This window comes from Alosa pseudoharengus, unplaced genomic scaffold (genome assembly GCF_046254945.1).
Source record: "Alosa pseudoharengus isolate Yale_2024_CS ecotype anadromous, Long Island Sound unplaced genomic scaffold, YU_APseudo_1.1 YU_APseudo_1.1_scf_24, whole genome shotgun sequence".
Lineage (NCBI taxonomy): Eukaryota > Metazoa > Chordata > Actinopteri > Clupeiformes > Clupeidae > Alosa > Alosa pseudoharengus.
Genome location: NW_027468689.1, coordinates 22,249,454 through 22,263,651, shown reverse-complemented (window position 1 = coordinate 22,263,651; position 14,198 = coordinate 22,249,454). Strand labels below are relative to the sequence as shown.

Genomic DNA, 14,198 nt, shown 5'->3' with positions numbered 1-14,198 from the left:
ATCATGATATGAACCATGTAACTGAAGTCATCCTTCAGACCGATATAAAATACATAATGATGAGAAAGTATATGTAAAATAAATACAGGTAGCACAGGTGAGTTGCACCTGTCTAGGTGTACAGGCAGGCCCACCATCAGGGGGAGGTGGGGTCAAAGGTTACGGATGACCTCTCACTCCCCACCACCCCAAAGCCCCCCTTGGTGGCCCACGCAAAAGCCTGAGAGAGTGAGGGGTCCATAATTCCTAATGGCTGGTCCATGCACAGGTAGCACAGGTGAGACTCACCTTTTGAGATGGAAGCGCAGGTAGCGCAGGATGGCTCGGCTGGGCAGGAAGGTACAGCTCATGCAGGTGAGAAGGTGCCAGAGCGCACGATTGGCCGGGCTGTTGGGGTGCGGCACGTGATTGGTCTGTTTGATGAGCTGGCAGTAGACCTCGTCGCGGAGCGGGCGCAGGTCCTGGCACGTCTGCAGGATGCCCTGGATTATTGGCACAGGGTCGGGCACCGTCTCCATCTCCTGCAGCGAGTTGAACATCTTCACCGCCTCGTCCTGGAGACTGGAGTAGCCCTGTTCCTTTTGGACTGCAGGGAGAGGGGGAGAGAGAAGTATAAAGAGAGAAGAGAGAACAAGAGAGAGAGGAGTATGATTTCAGTGGAAAGAAATTGTTACTAAAATGCCATGATGAATAATTGTATATATATTTTCACATTTTTAACTTTATTTCCAGTTTCTGCATCTGCATCCGTTCACCTGCGGTCTTTAACAAGATTTAATGAAAATCAAGTAGAGACAAGGAAACAAAGCAGAACTATAGCAGCTACAAAACTAAAAGCAAAAGCCTGTTTTCAGATCAGCTCCTGAAACTGGTTACAACAGTGTGCTACTGTGTCTATGACCTTTGACCCTGATCGGAATTATAGGTGTGGTGGCACTCACGGCTGACGTTGACCTCCCCGTAGGGCAGGGGCAGTAGTGGGGAGTGCAGGGGGTGCTGGGTGTATCTGAGGATAGGGTTCCTCCTGTACATCTGCTCCACCGCCTCAGAGTTCACGCTGCTCTCCTGTGGGGCAGGGGGCAGAGGTCAACAGGTCAGAGTTCAAAGGTCACCAATCCACATCTGAGGGTAGTATGGCTTATAAGGTCACGCTGCAACCATTTACTGGAAATCAATTTATCCAGATTTGATGGACTGGTCTCCCGTAAAGGGGATTAAATGCAAATAACCTTCAGTGAGGATTTTCCCCATAAAAATACAATTTAGCCAAAATTCAGACGTAATCCTAGGGAAACAGCTCTCTGTCTTGACAAAATCCATAAAGATAAAGCCTGCAAATTGGTCGAAATAGTGCTGAACCTTAGAGAACAAAATACTGTATATACAACAAAATGGGCTTTTCACTTCCCTGTAAATGTAAGGCTTTTTACCTCTGCGTAAGTGTATCCTTGCAAGTGACTCCTTGAGTATATGATAAATTGTCAATCAAGCAATCAACAGCTCTAGATCTTATCAACATTCTACCTTCATACCAATTATTCCTGTGGGATGATTTACCTAAATCTTTACTAAAGACCACGACCCAAACATATTCCTATAGGCAGTGTGCCCTTTGTGATGGGGAACAGGGCCTCATGTGGTACCTATAGGCAGCGTGCCCTTTGTGATGGGGAACAGGGCCGCATGTGGTACCTATAGGCAGCGTGCCCTTTGTGATGGGGAACAGGGCCGCATGTGGTACCTTGATGTCCCTGATCAGCTGCTGCGTGGGTGTCTCGATGGGCACCTTGTTGTCGATAACCCCCTGGATGGCTGATGCCCACCTCATGGCCTCGTTTAGCATCTTGGTGTAGAGGCGGTAGGAGTGTTTCCTGCCGTAAACGGTGATGTTCCAGTAGCCTGAAGCATGCACACACACAGACGCACACACACGCATGCACACGCACACACACGCACACACAGATACCCAAGTTAGAGCAGTTGTGTGTTGTGTGCTGTCGTGTTGTCGTTCTCTAACTTCCTTCCAACATAGACTCTTACTAGTCCTCCCTCCCCATGTAGTGAGCCATGCACATTTGGAAAAAAAAAGATTAGTAGGGATACCTCTCTCACAGGAGGTCTCCATTGGTGCAACAAATATTGCTTTTAGACTTGGCCTATCATTAAAGATGCCCTGCACTGGCTTGCATTCAGTTAAATTGCAATTTTAGACATAGCATTCAATCAAATCCAAAAGTCCACACCAATCCTCCCCCACAGGTGGCTCAGAGCCTGTATCTTCTCCTAGGCCAGAGGCCCCTTTCCTGGGACTCACCGGTCTCCTTGAAGACCCTTTCCTCCGGCTGCACCACGGAGCAGAGGCTGTTGAGCACCAGCGTGCCCATCTTGGAGGCGTTGCGCTCGGATGATTTGTAGTAGTCCAGCGAGTTGTTGGTCAGCACAAACCAGCGCTTCTTTAGCTTCAGAGACGTGCTCTTCGCTCCTGTCTTCATCTCCTTATGCAGCCAGCCTGAGGAGGTGTAGAGAAGGGTCAGAACATTCCAGAATTTCATTGAATTCCATTCCATTCCAGAATTAATTCTATTCACAAACTTACAGATCAACGCTAAAGGGGCACTCAGAGAGTGATTCAGACCTCAGGCAAAAAGTCCCTGTTTTGTTTACAAAATGAAAATAAATTTGCGAATTTGCCCTGCAATTTGAAATGTCCTCCCCTCAGGAATATTTTCCTATATTCCTATTCCTATATTTGCCTATATTTTTATAGGCAATTTTTTTTTTATAGAATATTTGAATATCTAAACAACACCCTTCCAACTCACCTCTGACGAGGAACTCCTGCCCGTCGATCTTGGAGTCTCCTTTGGGCTTCTGCAGCAGGCTGATCCAGTGGTGCATCTCCTCAGGCATGTCAGAGTTGCAGTGGATCACGCGGTTAGCCGTGATGATCACAAACGAATTGGGCCTAGCGCAAACAACACAAAACACATCAGGAAATAGCACCGTCGCCAGGTACTAAGGGCCGTCTAAGTGGTGTCGTCAAAACTCTACATAAACACTTTACATTACAATTTCACAAGGGCTTTTGACAACCAGAGAGATTATATTTGGCCCTATATTGTCCCAAAAAAGACAATCCAAGGCCCATGGCAGACATTTTGCGTGTTGATGCAGTTCTCTTATCAGCCTGCAGAGGGCAGGAAAACTCACCGGTCAGGATTGTCTGAGGCGCAGACGGAGTCGATCAGTCCAACATCCAGAGTCCCCTGTGGAAAACAAAAAAATGTAAAACCCTCATGTTGTTTATAAATATGTGTGTGTGTGAATGTTTGTAAAATGTACATATGCATGTGTGTATGGGGTATTCTGTGCAAGCGTTGTATGAGAAATTCTCACCACTGCGTTCTTTGGGTTAGCTTGCTCATGGGACATCTCCATCAGCTGCTCAGGAGTCGCAACATGCACTCGGCTCAGCACGTTAAACCAGCCACTAAGACAGGAAGTACACAACGAGAGTGAAGAATTTAAAATGATAAGAAAGAAGGTACGAGAGGCAAGATCTTTGAGTGACAGTGGTACCCGTTGCAATGTCAATAACCCAAGTGCAAAATACTGCCCCTAACTGCGCCTCTGTTTTGGCCTTACCTGGCATCTTCAGGTGACTCTGCAAACACCTGGTAGGTCCTCTCCTCCGTCACTATGTTCAGAGCATTCTCTTTCTCATGGTTGTCCACGATCTCTCTGATAACAGCATGGAGAGCACAGAGCTGTGGTTAACATGTAGCAGATTCACACAGACATATTATTCACAAGGGAGAGGATAGAAAGGGGAGAAAGACAGAGAGAGAGAAAGAGGGAGGGAGAAAGAGAGGGATAGATAAAGAGAAAAGCAGTAATGCTGCCCTCACTTGGCGGCGCGAATATCAATGGTCCCCTTCAGCTTCTCCTCGCTGTCGTTATCGAAGTACATGAGCTTGTAGTCGCGCAGCACGAACCAGCGCATCTTCCAGTTGCGCCGCGACAGAGTGGACAGGCCGCCGCCCTTCTTGTAGAGCCAGCCGCTCTTCAGGGACTCCTGCTTGGAGCGGAACCACATGAACGTCTCGTCCTTCAGAACGCACCAGCGGCGTCTCCACGGGATCATCAGGCCCGCTGAGAGGGGAAGAGAGAAGGGGGGGGGGGAGAGGAGGAGGAGAAAAGGAGAGACACAGAAAGAGATGATAAGATAAGGCGAAGACAGAGAGGAAGAAGGAGAAAGTGGCAGAGAGAGGGAGTGTGTGTGTATGTGTGTGTGTTTGTATGTGTGTGTGTGTGTGTGTGAGAGAGGGAGTGTGTGTGTGACAGAGAGAACAACAGAAGGACATGGGAGGACAGGTAAAGAGATGAGGAAAGGATGATGAGAGCAAGAGAGAGAGACAGAGACACAGAGATAAAAGAAAGAGAGAAAGTAAGATATGACCATGGATAAAGAGAGAAAGATGGAAAGTAAGAGTGAGAGAGAAAACAGAGGGACAAGAGAGGACAGATAGACCAAGAGGAGAGAAGTGAAAGAGACCGACAGAAACAGAAAAAAAGATATTATTAGAGATAGAGAGAGAGAATGAGAGGGAGAGAGAGAGAGAGAGAATGTGCTATGGGAGTACTGGCTAGACTGCAGCCAATTAACTACTTGAGTTCAACCATTGCATGATTCATTCAGTATAAAAAGCAATTTAAGATATTAGTATGTGAGAATGTCTGGAATTTGAGAGAAAGAATTGGGATCTGTTGAGTCTCTGTCTGCGAGTGTGTGTGTGTGTGTGTGTGTGTGTATTGTGTAGGTCATCTGACTGACCTTTCATATAGAGGTAGCTGTGGAAGTAGGGTGGTCCGTTGCCGTTCAGCACGTGGACCTTCCCATTGGAGGACACCTCCTCATCTGTGTCCACGTAGCCATCATGCTCGTCATCGCTCTCCGCATACTGGGAACAAGGGATGCCAGGAGAACAAAGAGAGAGAGGGAGAGAAAGAAAGAGAGGGAGAGAGAGAGGGAGAGAGCAGGGGAGAGAGAGGGAAAAAGACAGAGGTAATGAGAGAGGGAGAGAGAGAGAGAGGGGGGAGAGAAAGAAAGAGAGAGGGAGAGAGAGAGGGAGAGAGAAAGAAAGAATAGGGGGAGAGAGAGGGAGAGAGAGATAGAGAGAGAGGGAGAGAAAAAGAGAAAAGTGTCAAATATTGAGGAGCACACATCACAACATGTTTGGAGATTACAAACAGGGAATTATTTTAATTAAGCTCACCCACAGCGGTTTTAGCTGCTGGTGGTTGTGGGGATGAGCACATTAGAAGACAAACATGTTAATGCAGGGATAGCCCACAGCACTCGTTGAGTTGAATGGAGTCACACTTGTACTATATGTACACAAATACGCTCACAAATGCACAACACACACACACACACTCACACACAAAGTGAGAGGGAGACAGAGCACTACAGCAGCCCACGATTCTTTGTAAAACTGAAGTGTTTTTCTCTCCCTCTCTCTCTCTCTCAGACTAAGATGTGATGAGATGACAGTAGCTGGGAAAAGGGCTGCCAGCGCTGAGTGACACACACACTCCTTCTGTCCTCGCTTCTCCAAATGCGAACACACACACGCACACACACACACACTGCTCCTGTCTGCTGCCTGACACTAATCCTTCGACCTCGATGCCTAATGTGTGTGTCCTGACATGTTCTTCCTGTGCCAAGGAGAAAATTAAACTGATTGTCAAACCGAGTGTGTGAGAGACTGTGTGTGTGTGTGTGTGAAGTGTCTGTGTGTGTAAAGTGTCTGTGTGTGCGTTGGTTTGACTTCTGTCTGTTTGACCGGAGGCATTTCCTGTGTATGCCAGATATTAAGCACTTAATATAGTTGATAATTTACGGTAACACTCCATAATAAGGTGCCATAATAAATAGCAAACTAGTAATTACCTAACCCTTTGTTAATTGTTACTAACATATCTATTTGGTACAAGTTAATCGTTTTTCCATCATTAATTAAATATTAGTTTGCATAAAAACTGTATGTTAATGCTTTAGCAAATCTATAAACTAATATTGCATTAATATGTGATTACTAATTAACAGTTATATCTTACATCATTTAAATGTTTAATGTTTATTTGCAAACTACTGTATATGTTAATAGAAAAGTTAATGACATATTATTATTTAACTAATTGTTATTAAACTGTGCTTCTGCCTATCCCAATATGAACCACTCTCCATAAGACCCTTACAATAGATAGATAGATACTTTATTGATCCCCAAGGGGAAATTCAAAAAAAAAACATGGAGCTACCTTGACATGTTGCCACTGTTGTCAGCGCCGGAACCGCTTGCAATAAAGTTGGCTAAGCTTAATTAATATATTAGTGGTATATAGCTATAAGCGTGGGGTCCCTTATAATAAAGTTGGTTAAGCTTAATTAATATATTAGTAATATATTACTATCAGTATGGGGGACCCTTATAATAAAGTTGGTTAAGCTTAATTCATATATTAGTAGTATATAGCTATCAGTGTGGAGCCCCTTATAATAAAGTTGGTTAAGCTTAATTAATATATTAGTAATATATAACTATCAGTATGGGGGACCCTTATAATAAAGTTGGTTAAGCTTTATTAATATATTAGTAATATATAACTATAGTCAGACGGTGAAGGGACTGAGACCAAAACTGGCTTATCACATTTATTCTTTTAGGAAAAGTTAAAACAAAACAACAAGTAGTTGAATGGGCTATATTACATGCATCATTCCTATACCATCACTGTCAGCCCTACTAGCAAGGGAGACATGGAATGTTCAGGTGCACAGAACGACAGTTTATTAATATTCTGAGACTCACTAAACACTCACAGACGTAGACCATACGGAGGTAATGCATAAACATAATGCTAAACTAAATGTACATTCATTTCCTGCTAGACTGAATTGCACTTTCCATGCACACTAAGCTAAACTGCTTAACTACACTGAATGCATGGAAAGTTGCTAGCGGAGTTTACAGCTAGTCACGTTAGACTCAGTGTGTATGAACTCGTGGTCATGATGAAAACATTAATAAACGTTCTCTAAGTCGCTAGAATTGCACCCAAATCTTAAAAATACATGTAAAGTAACATAATACAGGTGGTATATCAAAGTTTTCAACTTAAACAACATTTCACAGTTACAAAAGTGGGGAGTGCTTTATACAGTCAACCTACCCAATGCAAAGCATACTACGCCTGTTTGAGTCGTGATTCACTCGGATCTTTCACCCGTATCTTTAAATTAACCCACGAGTCGCGAGTCTCTAGTATCATTAACTCGGATCAGTTGAGTCCTACTACAATTCAATCTAAAACGATAAACAGCGCCACACACAAACCTCTTGCAACATTAGCTAGCCTACTAGCCATCATATCTGCCAAAAATGTAACCATTTCGTAAGTAGGATAACCACAACTCCACAAATCAACTCAAGCGACTGAGTGAGCAGGCAGTCTCTTGACGAGGAGTTACTCGCTCGTCTACTGATCCACTCATGACAACGTATCCGGCTGATTCGGCTGACTCGCACTCATAACGTAACCGCCCGGCCCAGCGATCCGACTAACCCGGGTATACAAAGCAGCTCCATTAAGAGCTTGCAATGTTTCGGACTGTCTGCGCGACCTAATTGCATTTTAATATGCTACACATCTATACACCAAATCTAAAGTATGCCTAGGCTACATGCAGAACATTGAATGTTATTTAAGAGGTGAAGAATGGCTTTTGTTGTGGAATTGATTTTCACTTTGAGGAGGAGCTACTCGCTCTCTACAGCCACTCATGACAACGTAGCCGTAGCCGACTCGTACTCATGTAGCCTAACCGGCCGGCTGATCCGACTAACCCGGCTCTGCGGGAAGTTAACCAGTTGTCAAGGTGAAAAGCAAATCCACAACAAAAGCCATTCTTTCACTTCTGAAATAACATACAATGTTCTACACGTAGGCATAGCCTACTTTTAAATGCAATTAGGTCGCGAAGACAGTACGAAACATTGCAAGCTCTGTATGGAGCTGCTCAGGCTAGCCGGGTCAGTTGGATCTGCAGGACGGGCCGGTTACATTGTTATGAGTGCGAGTCAGCCGAATCAGCCGGATACGTTGTCATGAGTGGATCAGTAGACGAGCGAGTAACTCCTCATCAAGGTGAAAAGCAAATCCACAACAAAAGCCATTCTTTCACTTCTGAAATAACATACAATGTTCTACACGTAGGCATAGCCTACTTTTAAATGCAATTAGGTCGCGAAGACAGTACGAAACATTGCAAGCTCTGTATGGAGCTGCTCAGGCTAGCCGGGTCAGTTGGATCTGCAGGACGGGCCGGTTACATTGTTATGAGTGCGAGTCAGCCGAATCAGCCGGATACGTTGTCATGAGTGGATCAGTAGACGAGCGAGTAACTCCTCGTCAAGGTGAAAAGCAAATCCACAACAAAAGCCATTCTTTCACTTCTGAAATAACATACAATGTTCTACACGTAGGCATAGCCTACTTTTAAATGCAATTAGGTCGCGAAGACAGTACGAAACATTGCAAGCTCTGTATGGAGCTGCTCAGGCTAGCCGGGTCAGTTGGATCTGCAGGACGGGCCGGTTACATTGTTATGAGTGCGAGTCAGCCGAATCAGCCGGCTACGTTGTCATGAGTGGATCTGTAGACGAGCGAGTAACTCCTCGTCAAGGTGAAAAGCAAATCCACAACAAAAGCCATTCTTTCACTTCTGAAATAGCATACAGTGTTCTACACGTAGGCATAGCCTACTTTTAAATGCAATTAGGTCGCGAAGACAGTCCGAAACATTGCAAGCTCTGTATGGAGCTGCTCAGGCTAGCCGGGTCAGTTGGATCTGCAGGGCGGGCCGGTTCGTTGTTATGAGTGCGAGTCAGCCGAATCAGCCGGCTACGTTGTCATGAGTGGATCTTTAGAGGAGCGAGTAACTCCTCGTCAAGGTTAAAAGAAAATCCACAACAAAAGCCATGCGTTCACTTCTGAAATAACATATATTCTGCACGCATAGCCTACTTTAAAATGCAATTAGGTCGCGAAGACAGTCTGAAACATTGCAAGCTCTGTATGGAGAGTAGGCTAGCCAGTGGATCAGCCAAGCGGGCCGGTTACGTTGTTGTTATGAGTGCGAGTCAGCCGAATCAGCCGGCTAGTTGTCATGAGTGGATCTGTAGACGAGCAAGTAGCCTAGTTTCTACTTGTGTCAAGGTGATAATAATAATAGGCCTAATGAGAATAGTAGTAGTAGTAGTAGTAGTAATAATAATAATAATAATAATAATAATAATAATAATAATAATAATTTAGTCACTGCAGGGCATTTCTATGTTCCTGTTTCTATGTCTACATTGAAAGTCAATTGCTTAGGCTAAGACAATAAATAAACAGTCTGGCTCAAACTGCTTTCTTTCCCGTGAGTGGGTGGAGGTTTTGATGCTATTATATTAGGCTATTTTATATTATATTATATTATGTTATATTATATTATATTATATATGATATTATATTAGTCTACCTAACATGATATATGTATAGCTATGATTAATAGGCTAATAATATTAGTTGCCTAGTATTAGCTGCCTATAATACCTATTAGAATAGATTCCTAGTAGCCTACTATTAGTATATAGTAGTGGTAATAAACATTGTAGCAGAGTAGCATTAGACCTAGGCAAATTTTCTATTGTTAACAAAACAACAACAAATAATTAATTATTATAATATAGGCTACCCTCCCTGTCAATAAGATCAAAGTTTCTGAACATGAGCACCAAAAAGATGAACAATGTGTGGATGCACTTTGACCAGGAGACCAAAACTCTTAGGCTAAATGCAAGTACTGCAAAAACCTGGTTTCAAATCATGGAGGATCCACATCCAACATGAGAAGGCACTTAACGAAATGAAGCACCCCACTGCACTGCTTGAACGTAGGACTGAATTTCTTTGCGATTTAGCAATACTGACTCAAGTGACTCAAGTGACTCGTTCAACCCGGATCAGTTTAGTGAGTGACTCAGAATAACCCGGATCCTTAAAAGGAATCGAGTTTAACAGGCCTAAAGCATACCGCTTCTGATCGGCTATGGCAACAATACAAGGACAAAACGCAGCAGAACTGCAGTATAGCGTTTCTCCAAAGGGGGCTCCAAAACACCAATATCAATAAAGCTGCTTAATTACAGCGAAAATCACATACAAACACTAAACTACATTTCTAACTCTGTTACACCCCTCCCCTGAATTTCACCAAATCCAAGCAGCAACCAAATAGTACTTCCAAAGGCAAAGAGTACACTACTTTCAAAGACTAGACAGAGAGTCACCAATTACAGGACAGCCAACCACAAAGGTATCCAATAAGGATGAAGTGTAAGAAGAGGAGCGCAAACTCACACAACCAACCACTGGCAGTAGGGTGCTGTATGCACCCCACAAGACCATAAAGCCATAAACCATAAATTCCATAAATTCTCAACAAAGCTAATCATAAAAGCTAGATAAATAATGATATGTCATTAACTTTTATATTAGCATATAGTTTGTAAATAATAATAAATAAACATTTAACATTTAAATGATGTAAGAAAGAAACTGTTAATTAGTGCCAAAAATATATATAGTTAACTATTAACATATATTAATACAATATTAGTTAATAGATTTGTTAAAACATTAACATACAGATTTTATGCAAACAACTAATATTTAATTAATGATGAAAAAACTATTAACTTGTGCCAAATATATATTTTAGTAACAATTAACAAAGGGTTAGGTAATTACTAGTTTGCTATTATGGCACCAATTATGGAGTGTTACCGAATAAATTTACTTTAGGCACCACTTTTAATGACATGTCATTATTAATGTTCATTTAAGCTAATGTGTGTGGCTGTGTGTGTCTGTGTGTGTGCATTCATATGTATGTATGTGTGTGTGTGTGTGTGTGTGTGTGTGTGTGTGTGTGTGTGTGTGTGTGTGTGTGTGTGTGCGTGTGTGTGTGTGTAACTCTTGTACTTATTTTTAAGTGACTTCCTAAAACGGATAGTTCCGGTCCTTAAGTATGATTGGCTGAATTGTGTTCGATGCCATTGTAAAACCCTGCACAACCCTTCATGTTGACCACATTTCTACTAACTGATACAAAAGTTAGAGTTACTGCGTCTCCACGTTGCTTGGCAACCATTCTGATACAAGACTGGCGGAAGAATGATTATCTATGAATAAATCGTTAAATTTCTTGTTGCTCGCCAGTTGCTTGCATCTTGCCAGGTATATGTAGTAACCGTTTTAGATAAGCAATAAGCCACTCAAGTCCGTAGGTTCCAGAGATTTTAGAACAGCTAAGGGGCTTTGTTAGGCACTTCACATCACTAGAACCTACGGCCTCTTGGGGATTATTGCCTAAATACACTCTGTTCTGTTTCTGGTGTGTACATGTGGCTATGAAAATGCATGTCTGTTCCTCTTTCCTCTCTGTGCCTGTGTACTGTATTTATAAGTGTGTGTACGTGTGTGTTTGCCTGTAAGCACTTGCATATTATATGTGTGTGTGTGTGTGTGTGTAGGTTTTTTTTCCTGTGTGTACCTGCAGTGTGTGTGCCTGCATGTGTGTTTGTGTTTATGCCTGTATACTGACTGCATGTATCTGTATACTGACTGTATGTGACTGTGTGTGGTCCTCACCGAGTCGGAGCTGCCCTTGTAGGAGTCCAAGCTGGCGTTGGTGCAGGTGGACTTGCGCACCTCCTCCTCAGTCATGACGATGGCGCTGCCCGCGTCCGCGTTGCTGCCTGTCTGTGCCTCCTCCATCTCGTCCTGGTCGTAGTCCGACTCGGGGTCAGCCGGCAGGCTGTAGATGGGCTCCTCTCCGTCGGCCAGCGACTCCGTGGTGGTCAGACGACTAGTACGGTCCGTCTGGTCCTCCTTCTCCGGGCCTCCAGGGGCCTTGGCAGAGGGGGGCTGTTCGGGCTTCGCCTCCCCAGGGAGGGGTGGAGGAGGCGGGGGAGGCGGTGGAGGAGGAGGGGGAGGTGGAGGAGGCGGAGGTGCATCTGCTCCTCCTGGAGCTGGAGGTGGCGGTGGAGGCGCACCACTGCCACCTTCGCCGCCAGCTCCACCAGAGGGCGCTAGCGTGCCCTCCGCGAACGGGGCTGGGGGCGGCGGGACAGTGGCCAGGATCTCCTTGTCCAGCGGCACCTCGGCTGGAGGCGGGATGTCCGGCAGCGGGATGCACTCGTCGTCGGCATGGAAACCCTCGTCCACCTCCTCCTCGGACGTCTTGGTCTTGGTGCCAGTGGTGGTGGCAGGGCTGGCGCTCTCAGCCTTGGTGGGGGTCCCTGGTGCCGGCTGGGCAGAAGGAGCTGCTGGAGGCTGACCGGACTCGCTGGTTTCGGCGAGGGAAGCCATGTCGCTGCCATCAACGCCGCGGAAGCTGATGAGGTCCTTGCGTGAGGTCTCCTTCTTCATGCGCAGGATCTGGTGATTATTAGTTATTGATTAGCAAGGAGAACAGTGCACGTTGATTAACACTGGAAACACTGCTATTCATCTGTTTATCTGTCTATATGGTATATAAGTATAAGTATGTATAAGTATATACTCTTTTCATCCCGTGAGGGAAATTAGGGAAATATACGGCATATTATCGTACCATAAGTCGCTACATCTGTCATTTATGATTTGCAAACGCTGTGTTGCAAACTACACGGATATTAGACATTCACAAAACACCTCTCCATAGAACCAGTGCATGGGCCCTCTCACCTCTGCAACTTAACTTTTAAATTCAATGAAACGATCGGGACCAGAAAATAATTTATCTTTCGCCATTGACTACTGTTCATAATTTTTCCAAAGATAAGTCCCATGGTGGCAAATAGAAGGGGCGGGGGGTGGGACTTGGCTGAGCAAAATTTGAAAATATCGAAACCGTACCGTTATCGTGGCCCACAAACTGTGATACATACCGGACCGTGGGCACAGGGCACACTGTACCATTGCATCCCTACTGTCTATCTACCTCAATGTAAATTTCCTGCTTACATTTCCTGAATTCCTAAATTGACTAAATTTCCCTTTGGATAAATACTCTGCCTGCATGTCTGTCTGTTTGCCTGCCTGCCTGTCTGTCTGCCTATCTGCCTGTCTGTCTGTCTGTTTGCCTGCCTGCCTGTCTGTTTGCCTATCTGCCTGTCTGTCTGTCTGTCCATGTACCTCGGCATCGCGGCGCAGCCTCAGCTCCTGGCGCGAGCTCTCGCACAGCTGTGACACGCCGTCCTCCCGCTGCTTCTGCAGACGCTCGATCTCGAGCTCGATACGCAGGATCTCCTCCATCTGACGGTTCTCCTCCTGGATGGAGAGGGGCCGCACCGACTAGAACAGAACAGAGACACGGGAAGAGACTTTAGTTATGATAGAAACACAGAGACTTTTTTTAACTTAGATATCAATAAAGAAACTTTAACTACAATAAAAATACAGAGACTTTAACTTTCTGGAGATCCTCCAGGAGACGCATAGACTGGAAAGGGGAGAGGAGAGCAACAAGAGAGACTTTAGACTTGGAAAGGAACTACTACCAAACTATTTGTTCAATCTATAAGGGGAGAAGAGAGAGGAAGGAGAGGATTTCTTTTCTCTACAAACAAGATATTAATGGGATGGGAGAATACGATGAAGACAAAGACAGACATGGTAGAAAAACAACAGCTGAGCGCACAGGAGTACAGAGTATTTTGAACACGAAACACAAGACAGAAGCAAGAAGACTGTTGGAGCGACACAGAGAGAGAGAGAGAAGAGAAAAGGGGAGGAAACAAAGAAAAGAGAGAGATATCAGAGCTAGTGAACACACTGGTGGAAACAGGGAGGGTTACAAAGAAAGAAAAGAAAATCACATGAGACAGAGAAAGAGAGAGACCGAGAGAGAGAGAAGAGAGAGAGAGAAAGAAAGAGAGGCAACATATTAAAATAAAAAAGGCAAAAGAGAACAAAGACACATGGAGATGGAGAAAAAGTGAGAGAGGCAATTAAATGGAGTGCAGGCTAGCCCTGTTCCTGTCTACTCCTCTACTACCTGTCTTTTCTCTCCCAGGTGTCAGAAAGCTGGCTTATGCTGT

General features: G+C 44.5%; 1 protein-coding gene across 1 annotated transcript in view; it reads right to left on the bottom strand.

Annotated features, from left to right (window-relative positions):
* Nucleotides 1-14,198, bottom strand: part of myo10l1 (myosin X, like 1) — a 96,281-nt gene that overhangs the window by 7,622 nt on the left and 74,461 nt on the right. The window contains exons 24-35 of the mRNA XM_076303481.1: nucleotides 13,294-13,428; nucleotides 11,767-12,555; nucleotides 4,835-4,961; nucleotides 3,909-4,152; nucleotides 3,646-3,741; nucleotides 3,397-3,490; nucleotides 3,211-3,266; nucleotides 2,823-2,965; nucleotides 2,315-2,509; nucleotides 1,742-1,899; nucleotides 942-1,065; nucleotides 289-586 (exon numbers count right to left, since the gene is read on the bottom strand). Of these exons, the coding sequence (XP_076159596.1) occupies nucleotides 289-586; nucleotides 942-1,065; nucleotides 1,742-1,899; nucleotides 2,315-2,509; nucleotides 2,823-2,965; nucleotides 3,211-3,266; nucleotides 3,397-3,490; nucleotides 3,646-3,741; nucleotides 3,909-4,152; nucleotides 4,835-4,961; nucleotides 11,767-12,555; nucleotides 13,294-13,428 (2,459 nt within the window). The remainder of the gene's footprint in view (nucleotides 1-288; nucleotides 587-941; nucleotides 1,066-1,741; nucleotides 1,900-2,314; nucleotides 2,510-2,822; nucleotides 2,966-3,210; nucleotides 3,267-3,396; nucleotides 3,491-3,645; nucleotides 3,742-3,908; nucleotides 4,153-4,834; nucleotides 4,962-11,766; nucleotides 12,556-13,293; nucleotides 13,429-14,198) is intronic.